This window comes from Cervus canadensis, chromosome 1, assembly GCF_019320065.1.
Source record: "Cervus canadensis isolate Bull #8, Minnesota chromosome 1, ASM1932006v1, whole genome shotgun sequence".
NCBI lineage: Eukaryota > Metazoa > Chordata > Mammalia > Artiodactyla > Cervidae > Cervus > Cervus canadensis.
In genome coordinates, this window is record NC_057386.1 from 34,249,134 (window position 1) to 34,262,504 (window position 13,371).

Genomic DNA, 13,371 nt, shown 5'->3' on the forward strand with positions numbered 1-13,371 from the left:
ACTGTTTACAATAGCTAGGATCCAGAAGCAACCTAGATGTCCATTGGCAGATGAATGGATAAAGAAGTTGTGGTACATATACCCAATGGAATATTATTCAGCTATAAAACTCTTTTGAGTCAGTTCTAATGAGGTGGATGAAACTGGAGCCTATTATACAGAGTGAAGTAAGTCAGAGAAACACCAATACAGTATATTAATGCATATATATGGAATTTAGAAAGGCGGTAATGATGACCCTATATGCAAGACAGCAAAAGAGACAGATATAAAGAACAGACTTTTGGACTCTGTGGGAGAAGGTGAGGGTGGGATGATTTGAGAGAATAGCATGAAACATGTAGATTACCATATGTAAAACAGATGACCGGTGCAAGTTTGATGCATGAAGCAGGGCACTCAAAGCCAGTGCTGTGGGACAACTCAGAAGGGTGGGGTGGGGAGGGAGGTGGGAAGGGGGTTCAGGATGGGGGACATATGTATACCTGTGGTTGATTCATGTCAATGTATGGCAAAAACCACCACAATATTGTAATTAGCCTCCAATTAAAATGAATTTAAAAAATCTTAGACTATTCTGAGTAAATTTGCATTTTATATTAAAGGGATTGTTAACCAAAAGTAATTAAATTTTTTGTTAATAGTTATCTGCTGTGAATTGTATGTATGAGTATGTATAATGCCCCCTTTATCTGGAATGGTGGAGGAATGGTTTTATGGGTACATTATTCTTCAGCTGGATAATCCAGGATAAACTACTTTTCTCAAGATCCTTAATTACATCATTTACTATATCAGGTAATATTTACCTGTTAGGTGATCAGGAAATTAGTATTTGAGGGGAGTGGTTGGTTCAGCCTACCACACTGATGTTCACATTATCTCATCGTTGGCCATTGAATCCTCTAAGTTGACTCCTTTGTTACAAAGGGAAATCCTTTGATAAAACTGCAATAGGTGCCAAGGTGTTCCAGGTTTATCATTTATACTTCTGCCCCAGACCTAGAATCAGTCATTTTTTCTCAAGGAACCCTGGAAATGTGCTCAGTGTCCCAGTTCATCTTACATTCTTGTACAGACCCCTTACCTCATCAGGCCATAGTAGTCTGCCCGCTGTAGCTGAGGAACACTGTGCTACTGTGAGAGCACAGGGGAGAAGGGCATCTTGGGTTTTAGGATGACTGACCTTAGTGTCTCAGCTGGCTGTGAAGTATGGCGATACTTGAAGCAGGCTGGCAAACTGGGGAAGAGAGTGTAAGGCAAATAGAGGTAAAAATGAGAACTCAAAATATCCAGGGTATCCCCCTCCCCACATAAGCTCTCTAGAACAATGCTGTCCAATAGAGATGGAATGTGAGCCAAAGAGTGTAAATTTGTTCTGGCAGCCACTTTGTGCTGTGCTAGGTCACTTCAGTTGCTTCTGGCAGCCACTTTAAAAGATTAAAAAAAATCAAAACAAACACTACTAAATAGGTGAAATTAATTTGATTGAAATTAATTTTATTAACAGCTTTATTGAGATTCAGTTCATACACCATCAACTTCACCCCTTTAAAACATACAATTCAGTGGTTTTTAGAGTATCTGGCAGAGCTGTGCATCCATCACCACTGATTCCAAATATGTTCCTCATCCTCCGAAGAATACCCCAGACGTTAACAGTCATTCCCCATCCTGTTCCTTCTTCCCCAACTGCTGACAACCACTAATATTTTAGTCTTTATGAATTTTCCTTGTCTGGATGTTACATATAAATGGAATCACACAATAGGTAGCCTTTGGCGTCTGGCTTTTTTTACTTGATGTTTTCAAGTCTCGTCTGTCTTGTAACTTGTTAGTACTTCATTCCTTTTCTGGATATATAGTATTTTGTTGTATAAATATACCAGATTTTGTTTACCTAGTCATCAGTTGATGAACATTTGAGTTTCCTTTCTTTAGCTGTTATGAATAATGCTTCTCTGAACATGTGTGTATAACTTTCTGTGGAATGAATTTTAATACTCAATTTTATTTATCCAGTATATTCCAGATGTTATAATTTCTACATGTGATAGAAAGTATTAATGAGATAGTAAAATTTTTTTGTACTGAAGTCTTCAAAATTCCATATATGTTTCATATTTAACACATAATTCAGATGGCCACATTTCATGTGTTTGGTGGCTAGAAAGTGAAAGTTGCTCAGTCATGTCAAGACTCTTTGTGACCCCATGGACTATACAGTCCACGGAATTCTCCAGGCCAGAATACTGGAGTGGGTAGTCATTCCCCTCTCCAGGGGATCTTCCCAACCCAGGGATCAAACCCAGGTCTACCGCATTGCAGACAGATTCTTTACCAGCTGAGGCACAAGGGAAGCCCAAGAATACTGGAGTGGGTAGCCTATCCCTTCTCCAGTGGATCTTCTGGCCCAGGAATTGAGCCAGGGTTTCCTGCATTGCAGGCAGATTCTTTACCAACTGAGCTACCAGGGAAGCCCCATGGCTACCATATTGGAAAGCCAAGGAGTAACTCATTGGGACTTGTATGCAAAGTTGGGAAAGTTGCAGTTTTGCCCTCATCAGAGATGTTTGCTTGCTGGCTCCTAGACAGATATACTTTACTGTCTCATTTCCATTGCAGTTGAAGACTCTTCTCTCCTTTGGTTCTTCAAATCCTTGCTGTCTTTTAAAACCCTGACTTATGCCCCTCTTCATCAATGGGTTTTAGTTATTCCCGCTTATCTTTTTTGTTTACTTATTTATTTAGTAAATGTTTATTGAATGCCTTCCATGTGTTAGCCACAGTTCAGGGTGTTAAAAATGTAACATGTAACAATGAACAGGATACATACAGTCTGAGTTTTCACTGAGGATCTCCTCTAGCATGGAACAATATTTAAACATTCAGATATTTAGGGAAATAGTTTCAGATAGTGATAAGTGCTATGAAGATAATAAAACTGGCCTGAAGAGGATAGCACTTGTGCCTTGAAGCACTAATAAGATAGCACTTAATGCTAACAAGCACTAATTTATTCTTGTAATTTTAAATTCTTATCACAGTTCAGTTCAGTTGCTCAGTTGTGTCCGACTCTTTGTGACCCCATGAATCGCAGCATGCCAGGCCTCCCTGCCCATCACCAACTCCCGGAGTTTACTCAAACTCATATCCATCGAGTTGGTGATGCCATCCAGCCATCTCATCTTCTGTCGCCCCCTTCTCCTCCTGCCCCCAATCCCTCCCGGCATCAGGGTCTTTTCCAATGAGTCAACTCTTTGCATGAGGTAGCCAAAGATATTGGAGTTTCAGCGTCAGCATCAGTCCTTCCAATGAACACCCAGGACTGACCTTCTTTAGGATGGACTGACTGGTTGGATCTCCTTGCAGTCCAAGGGACTCTCAAGAGTCTTCTCCAACACCACAGTTCAAAAGCATCCATTCTTCGGCACTCAGCTTTCTTCACAGTCCAGCTGTAGAGCTGATCAAAAAATAGTTTATGCTAAAATTTACTAGGTTTAAGTATATAGATTCATGAGTTTTCAAATATACATAGTTTGTAACCATCACTTTAATTGTGTTATAGAATGTTTTACCCAAAAAGTTCTTTCATGACACTTTGTGGTTAAACTCCTCTGGGCAAGTGCTGCTCTACTTTCTGTCATCATGGTTTTGCCTTTTCTAGAATTTTATATAAGTGGGATCATACTTTTTGTGTCTGATTTCTTTCACTTAAACGATGCTCTTGAGATTTATGCAGATTGTGTGAATTAGTAATTCATTCCTTTTTGTTGCTGTCTAATATTTCATTGTATGGATACACTATTATTTGTCCATTTATAGTGGGCATTTTGGTTTATTTCCAATTTTTGGTTATCATAAGCCAAAGTAGTTTTGTAAGTATTATCAAAGCTTTGGTGAGCACTTGTGTGCAAATCTTGGTGTGGAAATATGTTTTCATTTGTTGGATTGCTGTATCATATGGTAGGTGTGCATTTGTAAGGAACTGTTTTCCAAAGTGGTTGTACTAATTTGCATTCTCACCAGCAACCTTACTGATACATGGTTAATTCAAGCGCAAAATAAGGATTAAATTCAACTTCACTGATAGTGAATTCTCAGAGTTCCAAGCCAGGTCCTGAAGTGGCATGATGTAGTTCTGCTTATGAATGCCAGTAGAGTTATAGGCAGAAAGCTGAATTCTTTTGGCCTTCTTTGAATTTTAAGGTTAAGATATATAAGTTTTGAATTGCTTTCTTTGTTTTGTAAGTGGGACTCTAAAATATTTAAATATCCAAATAGTTAGAAAATATATTTGCTTTTCAGTCCAGTGAGAGTCATGCTTTTTCATCTGGCTTGGCATTTGGTATTCAAAATACTCGAAGTAGAATAATACCAATTTGTACAAATTGAATAGATAGCTATCCATTTTTATCCATGCATAGTTATATCAGTTGTTGAACATGAGCTTTTGACAGTTATGGTAATTGGGCTAAGTGTAATCAGAAATTAAGGTGATTAAAAAATTATCTGGTAAAATGGATGTAATGGTGGTTGAACTATATTGTATATCTTGATCAGTATTCAAAAATGTCCATAATTTATTTCAACCATATAGTTAGCTTTTTAAAAAAATTGAAGTATTATTGATTTACAATGTTGTGTTAGTTTCAGCACAGTGATTCAGTTGTATATATATGCTTGTGTGTATACATATTCTTTTTCAGGTTCTATTCCCTTATACGTTATTACAAAATATTAAGTATAGTTCCCTGTGCTATACAGTACATCTTTTGTTGATTATCTTTTTTTTTTTGGTTATCCGTTTTTATATAAGGTATTGTGTATAGTCAGCTTATTTTTGAAGTTATCTTTATTGGGCCAGCAATGACAATGTGAGATCACGGCTAGTAAAAGCTAGGGTAAATTTATAGTATGTTATTAAGAGTATAGCCCCCAGATACAGTGTTTCTACTAAGCTGGTGTTGTGTTAGGATTAGTGTGTCCTGTTTTATGTAGAATTTTGACTAACTGTAGTGTGCAGAGAGAGCAACTGAGATTATGAAGAATTTAGACATTACTAAAGGGTGAAGAGATGTTTCATCTGGAGAAAACAGGAGAGGGCAAGTGTGAGATGTCAGATAATAGAAATTTTCCTCACTGATTCTGTAGGGCAAAACTTAAGATTTCTAAGGAAGATGATTTAAAGTTCTTTTAGTAAAAATATATATATTTCTAACAGGTTACCAGTTGTTCAAGTAAAGCGGGGAGAATAATCTAAAATCTCTTAATGGTGGAATTGGCTGCCCCATAAGGCAGTGAACTGAGTTGTTAGCTTTATGTTTATGTGTAAGCCATGTGATCACATGTCTTTTATAGGAATGGATTCCTGCATGAATTAGGAATTGGTGTTTAAAACTATTTTGACCTCTCTCCACTGTAAGAAGCCCTTTCTCCAGTGCAACCCAATCATGAAACAACATATACCCATATTAAATGTGTTGCTGGTATTTCCTATTATATTTTATTTTTAACTTTAAATGGCAGATTGCTAATCACTAAATTGATGTAACAGCTTACTAATGGATTGACATTTAGTTTGAAATACATTGGACTATAATAATCGATAAAATCCTTACAACACTATTATTCAGTTATTATTCCCACTCAATAATTTAAACTAAAAATTGGACCCGTAAAAGTCCACACTGCAAATGCCTAGAGGTTAATTACTTAATTTTGATCATTAACATCTCTAGGGAGGTTGAAAATTAGAAAATGTTCTGTTTTTCGATTCTTCTCACCGCTGTTCTTGTCACCTGTCACCCATTCCCCATATCAGTCTTTTCCAAAAATAGAATTAACTTTTGCCCTTTTGAAGACTCTCTTCTTAATTTTGCATTATCTCATTATCTACCTGAATTAAAATTTGGTGCCAGTTCTTTTCATTTAATATTTTTCCTGGATTTATGACAACATTATCAAGTCATTTAGATAAACATCAATTTTTACATGAGAAATGATTGATTTTCTTATTTGAAACCCATCATTTAAAAAGTGTTATCTTTTATCTGAAATGCTGTAGCACCTAATCATTTAAGAGAGTTTTATAAAATGAATAAAAGAGTTAAAGAAAATAAGGGTTTTCATTTTGCTTCACATAAGGAAGGCTAAGAAGATGTTCTGTGTAAACTTCATCACCAGATGTTCTTTTGTTTTAGAAATGGTTCATCTGAGTAAATGGACAGGGTGAAAGGCTGCAGTATCTTAAAGTTGTTAGAGTCAGATTTTGGAGGATTATATAAAATGAGATGACAGGCTTTCTATTATACTAAAGAATTTATGTTTATCTTTAGTATTATGGGAAAAATTATTCCCCAGTGCTGTATCTGTTTGCTCTAATGCTGTCAGGTGACTGGTAATGTTATTGTAGACTACTTTACTTTACCTTCTCCTTCCACTTCCTTATTGAGGCAAGTGATTGTGGATTTACTGAATATTTCCTAAACAAAGCATCATTTAGTGGGTGTATTTACTGCAAATAATAATTTTTAGTAATCCCCCAAAAGGCTGGACAGGGTTTTCAGAGTACAGGGAAGGGTTTTCAGAGTACAGGTCATTTGCCAGCTGAAAGGCCACTTCTGAAACAAAAGATTTTTGTTTTTAGCAAATTTTTTTTTTATTTTAGCAAATTATTTGTCCTGGGAAAATATACGTGACTCTTTAAAAAGTGACTCTTTAGTGTGTTAAAATATTTTAAAACCATTGAAGTAAGTTATGTGTACTTTTTATGAGCAGAGAAATTGAGATGGAGCAATAGGACAAAATTATAACCACTGAAACTAAAAAAAAAAAAAAAATGAAGCAGCTTACTACTTTTTAATTTAAATCCAATCAAGTGTAATTTATCCTTTTGATTAGCTTTGATTCAGAAAGACAACCACTCTGAATATAATTTGGCCTATTCTTGCCAGTCTTTTATATATATATATATTTCCATAGATCATATTATGTTATGTATCAATATAATTTTGTGTCTTAATCTTTTAATATAATTTTTCTGACAATATTATTCCATTGGATGGATGCACATACCGACAATACTTTATAGTTTCACTTTAAAGTCAGTGACACACAAGTTAAGACTTCTGAGTTTCAGGAACTGTTCAGATTCTTTTGTTCCACTGGAGTTATGCATTGTTGTTTTTTTTTTTTTTTTTTTGCTTGAAATAGGTGTTTTCCTGAATCTTAAATGTTTTTAAATAAAAAAAAATTCTGATTGTAGTGACGTTTAACCTAGATTGTGTTTTTCCCCCCATTGATAATGTCTCAAGTTTAGTGTACTGTTAGAGCGTAATAGTAGGACCCAGCTTGAGGCTTTAAAATATTTCTGAATTATTGCATATTCTCACATTCATGTCAAAATTAGGGAAGGAGATATACCTAACAGTTATTGCACCTTTCCTTCATTTATTTGCCGTATTATTCTTTTCTTTCTGTATTGTTCCTTAATTCAGACACTTTTGGAAGGCAGCTATGCTCATCATTATACTACCAATGCAGACATTTTGAATAAATGATGTAATAATTTTTCTCTTTGCATGTCAAGCCTTAAAAGAAGTCATTGCATAACATAGTGTGCTCCCTTTATTTTATTACTCAGAGGAAGGTAGCAGTATACAGAATATGTGGAATGTTTAGCAGAGTCTGATATGCTAATAGCTCTCAGCTGTGAGTTACAGCAGGCTTAGTGTTGTTGAAGTTGGCGTTAATGGTGGCATGTTGCTAGGATGATGCATGGTAGTAGGGAATGGTATGAGCTGGAAGTCTAAGCATGGAACTGAGTCAGAATCATGAGGCTAGAAGTGAGTTCTGGTCTTTTGTCAAAGCCGGTTCATCACTCTGCTGTTTTCCCTTATTCATTTAATATCAGTAAATCTTACCAGTTTATAGCTAACATTTACCTGGTTTTTCTTATATGCCAGGCTAAGTGGTTTTTACATGAGCTATTAACTAGTTATTGTGAACTGCTACTCGCCATGTTAAAAAAAAGTATTTTGTGTGATGAGATCTATTTTCAGTTTGATTTGTGGTTGGTTGCTCATGCATTATGATTTAAGAGACGCCTGTTTTTAAACTTTCTTGCTGTTTTATGCAAGGTGAATTGATTTTTCCAGATAAAGCTGTAGAGGCATTCTTATAAAAAGCAGTTGTTTGGGCCTTTTTATGTGTTGTAGAACTGCAGTATGTTGGAAATAGTTGAGGTGGATTTAAAAAAATTTTGGGAGGATTAAAAATTTTTTTTATTAAAAAAAAAAAGAATAAGAAAGTTAGTTACTTGGTATATCCTCAAAGGGATCACGATTGCGGGAATTGAAATTTGTCCTCAGTTGTGGAGAGAGGCAGCCAGATCTGTGGGTGTGGACTGCGCCTCAACTGTAGATCAGAGCCAGGACAGGGTGGGGAGTATTGGAAACACACTTAATTTTTCTTGGCTATAATTTTAAAGGCTATATTTTAGTTTTTATTGATTTATTAGCTTCAGTTCCTAAATATAATGTCGAAAGGTATGGACATTTTGTGTGTGTGTGTGCTTTAGTGGAAGGTAGTAGTGGGTGGGAGTGTAGTTTTTAGTGACAAGTAAGAACAGAAGGATCATCTTTCTTTATTTCCCATTGCTTTTCCCTAACTCATGTTTTAATAAGTAGCTACCTGTAACTAAAACGTGAAGTGGAAAATTTGCTTAATTTATTTAACAATTGGAATCTGGACAATTAAAAATACCAAGACAAGTAAATAGCACAGAGAACTTACTTTCTTCATGATTTCAAAAGTAAATATGAAATAACTACACATTTCCCTCTTCTAGTGGATTCTCGATTCCTCTTTTTCTCTGAGGGTTAACACGTGTTCAGATGATCAGATGTCGTTCTTTGCTTTGACCCAAAGATTCTAGATGTTTGCTCCTCAAAATATCTCCTTACCTTTAATGACAGGGAACTCAAAGCAGCTATCATTTTCTCTTTATGCTGTGGATTGCTTTGATGCTGTTAGATCTGTAGTGAGGCTTGACTGAAGATGTCATGGGAGCAAATAAATACTGGTTCTAATTATTTAGTATTGAAGGAGTTGTAGAGAACTTTGATAAGCACATGGAAGAAATTAATTAGCCATAATTCTATATCTTGTAGACAGATCATTGCATTTTTTCCAGTCTTTTTTTTCTGTGTGCTATAAAATTATAAGTTCAGTGTAATTGAGTAATAGGTTTAGAGGAGTATTAGGGCCTTCAGAGATAATCTCAGATCATGGTTAAAATTTTAGTAAATTGTTATTATCTGGTTGTAGGGATCCGCTGACCTAGGTAGTTAGGCAGATGTGTTACTACCGAAACATGTAGTATTATCTCCCTTTCTGGGAGAAGGAAATGGCAACCCACTCCAGTATTCTTGCCTGGAGAATCCCAGGGACAGAGGAGCCTGGTAGGCTGCCATCTATGGGGTTGCACAGAGTTGGACACGACTGAAGCGACTCAGCAGTAGTAGCAGCAGTCACTACCGAGAAGCCTCCCCCGGAGCGATGAGGGCCGCAGCTCCGTGGCTGGGTCGCTGCTGGGGTAAGGACGCCACGAGCATGGGCGTCCCTGGGCTCCCCTCTCTGTGCCTGAGCCAGACACGCTCAGGGATACGCGCTTATGTATCAGCTGCGGCCAAGGTACAGAGCTCCTCGATTAAAAACGGGTCCCAGCCCCTGCCGTACCACAATCAAGTTAATCTAAAAACCAGATAATCTCCCAGTAATGGAGCGTTCGTACAGAATGGACAGTTCATTATCCTTTCTATATGAAAGGTTTTTTCATTATGATCTCAGTATAATGAGCCATCTTGAAAGTGGGAGAGTGGTTCAGTCTGGAATAGCTGTCCTAATCAGTGTGCCCTTTAGATTTTGCTCAGAACACATGAGAGAGACAGGAACTAGCAAGATTGGCAGTGGATTTGTTTGTGGGATAAACAGCCCAAATAATCCAATATTTAACAAATCCATAAGTGGATGGACATACTCAGTTATACAAAGGAACTTTGAAGCTTTCTTTTGGGAAATTTGCTTTATGTGATTCTCTATATATGTACATTTTCAGCTTACAGGATTCATTCACAACATGTATATTAAGTCGAGTAGAAGTGTCTTTTTTGAAAAATTAGAATTTCCGTGAATATATTGGATCTTTGGGAGAAGCTTGACCACTTGTTTCTTTATAGAAATATGCAGCTGCAATACTGATCTATTCTTGTAACTTAATTTATAAATAAAAATTATTACTTGTTAACTAGTATTTTTCTTTTCAGTTTCTCTTCAGCAGCGGGTGGCAGAATTGGAAAAAATTAATGCAGAATTTTTACGAGCAAAGCAACAGCTTGAGCAAGAATTTAATCAAAAGAGAGCAAAATTTAAAGAGTTATATTTGGCTAAAGAGGGTAAGTTTATAAGTTTCCCCCTAACCCCCGTACTAAAACTGTCTTAAAATGTCAAGTTTCTTGGTAGTATATACAATGTTAATTTTAATCACTGAATAAATCTTGATTTTATTTCTAGTTGCATTGTATAATAGAAACCTATTTAGAGGTTAGGGTTAAGAATGAAATTGTAAAACAAGTTGAATAATGGATTATTTAGATATTTCTTTGTCTTTTGACCTTAATGATATTTAATATGGTAGGCTAGATAGTCCTAGGACACAGGACTTTCAGTCCTCTTAGCACTTGGGAGATAGCCCCAGGTAAATCAGGACAGTTGACATTCTAATAATAGCCTTAGCTGTGTTATATTAAAACTGACATTTCATGTAATTTATTCAACAAATGTTAATTATCCATTAATATGTTTAATACCTACTATCAGGTAGGCATTGTGCCTTGGTCCTGGGTATACAGAAGGGGCAAGATTTGTGTGGCTTTTTTATTCATAGAAGTTTGATTCTACTGAAGAAAAAAGATTAATAGTGCACTTAGTTGCTCAGTCGTATCTGACTCTTTGCGACCCCATGGACTGTAGCCTGCCAGGCTCCTCTGTTCGTGGGATTCTCCAGGCAAGAATATTGGAGTGGGTTGCCATGCCCTCTTCCAGTGGATCTTCCCGACCCAGGGACTGAACCCAGGTCTCTGGCATCGCAGGCAGATTCCTTACCATCTGAGCCACCAGAGAAGCCCAAGAATACTGGAGTGGGTAGCTTCTCCCTTCTCCAGGGGATCTTCCTGACCCACAGTGCTCTGAGATGACATCTTGCAATGGCTTTGATTCCATGTCCCTGCCAGACTCTGCTGAGTCCCCCCAAAAAGCAAAGTGTATAAGGCAAATGGACAAAGTGTATAAGGCAAATGTGTGAGAGCATATCATGAGGGAAACCTACTCTGAAGGATGACGGGAAGGGTTTACATTTTGGATATTGACATAGGAAGGTATAGATATGGTTTCTAGAGCCCTCTAGACCAGTGAGTGATTCTCAGAATGTGATTGTGAAAGAGCAGCATCTAATTAATAATCTCCTGGGGAACTTGTTAGAAATGAAAAATTGTGGAAGCTGCCCCGGACTTACTGAATCTGACACTCTGGAATTAGAGTCTATAGCAATTGATGTTTTAAGGAGCTCTACAGGTAATTCAGATGCACATCAAATTTTGGGAATAGATGCTCTAGTATAGACCAGCAACTTTCAGACTCTAAAGTGGATAAAAATCACCCAGAAAACTTGCTGGAACATAGTATGTTGGGCTGGAGCCTGAGAATTTGTGTTTCTAATAAGCTTGTAGATGATTGCATTACTGTCAGTCCAAGGGCCACAGTTTCAGAACCATTACTCTAGACTGGTGATCCTTCAACATTTAAGTTTATCTACTCTGTAAAATGTTTTACATACACCCCTCATTCCTTAAAAAAATTTTAAATTTAAAAAGATTTGAAGTATGTCAATTCTACTGTATTGTTAATGATGACAATTTAAATAAAAAATTCATGCTTTAGACATATCCAGTATAGTCAGTCATAGTGATTTATGATAATATTCATAATTGATCCATTGAATAAAAAAAATGTGAATAAATTCTTTTTTTTTTTTAAATAAATTCTTTAGCAGGAATTTTACATTTTCCACCCCTTCTGTTATTTTTAACATCTTCCTTGGAATTTTATTCTAAAAAGTGATTTTTAGAACACAAATTTGAGTGTGCATCAGAATTTTACCTCTAGGGTTTATGAAAAGGAAGATTGCTGGGCCCCACCCCCAGGGTTTCTGATTCACTAGATCTGTGGGATCCTGGACTTTGGATTTCTAGAAAGTTAACAAGGTAATGTTGATGTTGTTGGTTCAGGGACGACACTTTGAGAACCACTGGCCTACAGTAATATTTTGTGCTTGAAAGCCATTGGAAAAATTGGTCTGACTGTTCTGCAATAAAAATATGCACATAAATTTCTTTGTGCATATTGTATACTACTGCGATAATTGCATTATCGCAGTAGTATACAAGTGATTACATCATAAATATTGTATACACTTAAAAAATAGTATGATAAGGTGTAAAAATTACTGGAAATGCAGGTCTTAAGAGATATATTGGTTCTCCCACCCAATTAAGTCATTAACCTCTAGTGAATATTATTAATGTCTAGAAAAAGAATGTTTCAGTTTTTTTCTTTTCTTTCTTTCTTTCTTTTTTTTTTTTAAAACTAGATATAAGTTGGGAATTTCCTAGTGGCTTAGTGGTTAGGATTCTGGGCTTTAACTGCTGTGGCCCGTGTGCAATTCCTGGACAGGGAACTGAGATTCCATAAGCTGAGCAGTATGGCCTTAAAACAAAACAAAAATAGATGTAAGTTAAGCCCCTGATCTCATAAAGAAGTAGATGGAAATAGAAGTTTTTCTTTTTTTAAATAGTGATTGTTATTTTATTCTCTTAACTTTTTCTGAATTATGTGTTCAATCACCCAGTGCCCTAGCTTAAATTTTATTTTATAGACTGACAACTCAAATAGGTCTTCTTTCAGTTTTGTTGAAGTAGACTTTGCAGTCCATGTGTGCGTGCGTGCTAAGTTGCTTCAGTCATATCTGACTCTGTGACCCCATGGACTATAGACCACCAGGCTCCTCTGTCTATGGGATTCTCCAGGCATGAATACTGGAGTGGGTTGCCATGCCCTCCTCGCGAGGATCTTCCCATCCCAGGCATGAATACTGGAGTGGGTTGCCATGCCCTCCTCGCGAGGATCTTCCCATCCCAAGGACTGAAGCCATGTCTCTTATGTCTCCTGCATTGGCAGGTGGGTTCTTTACCACTAGTATCATCCGTGTGACCTGCCAAAAGATTTGTTACCCAGTTACAAGTCATTCACTTT

General features: G+C 36.6%; 1 protein-coding gene across 2 annotated transcripts in view; it reads left to right on the forward strand.

Moving 5' to 3' along the window:
- Positions 1-13,371, forward strand: part of RABEP1 (rabaptin, RAB GTPase binding effector protein 1) — a 91,095-nt gene that overhangs the window by 18,048 nt on the left and 59,676 nt on the right. For both annotated transcript variants that reach the window (XM_043477129.1, XM_043477134.1), the window contains exon 2: positions 10,329-10,457. In XM_043477129.1, the coding sequence (XP_043333064.1) occupies positions 10,329-10,457 (129 nt within the window). The remainder of the gene's footprint in view (positions 1-10,328; positions 10,458-13,371) is intronic.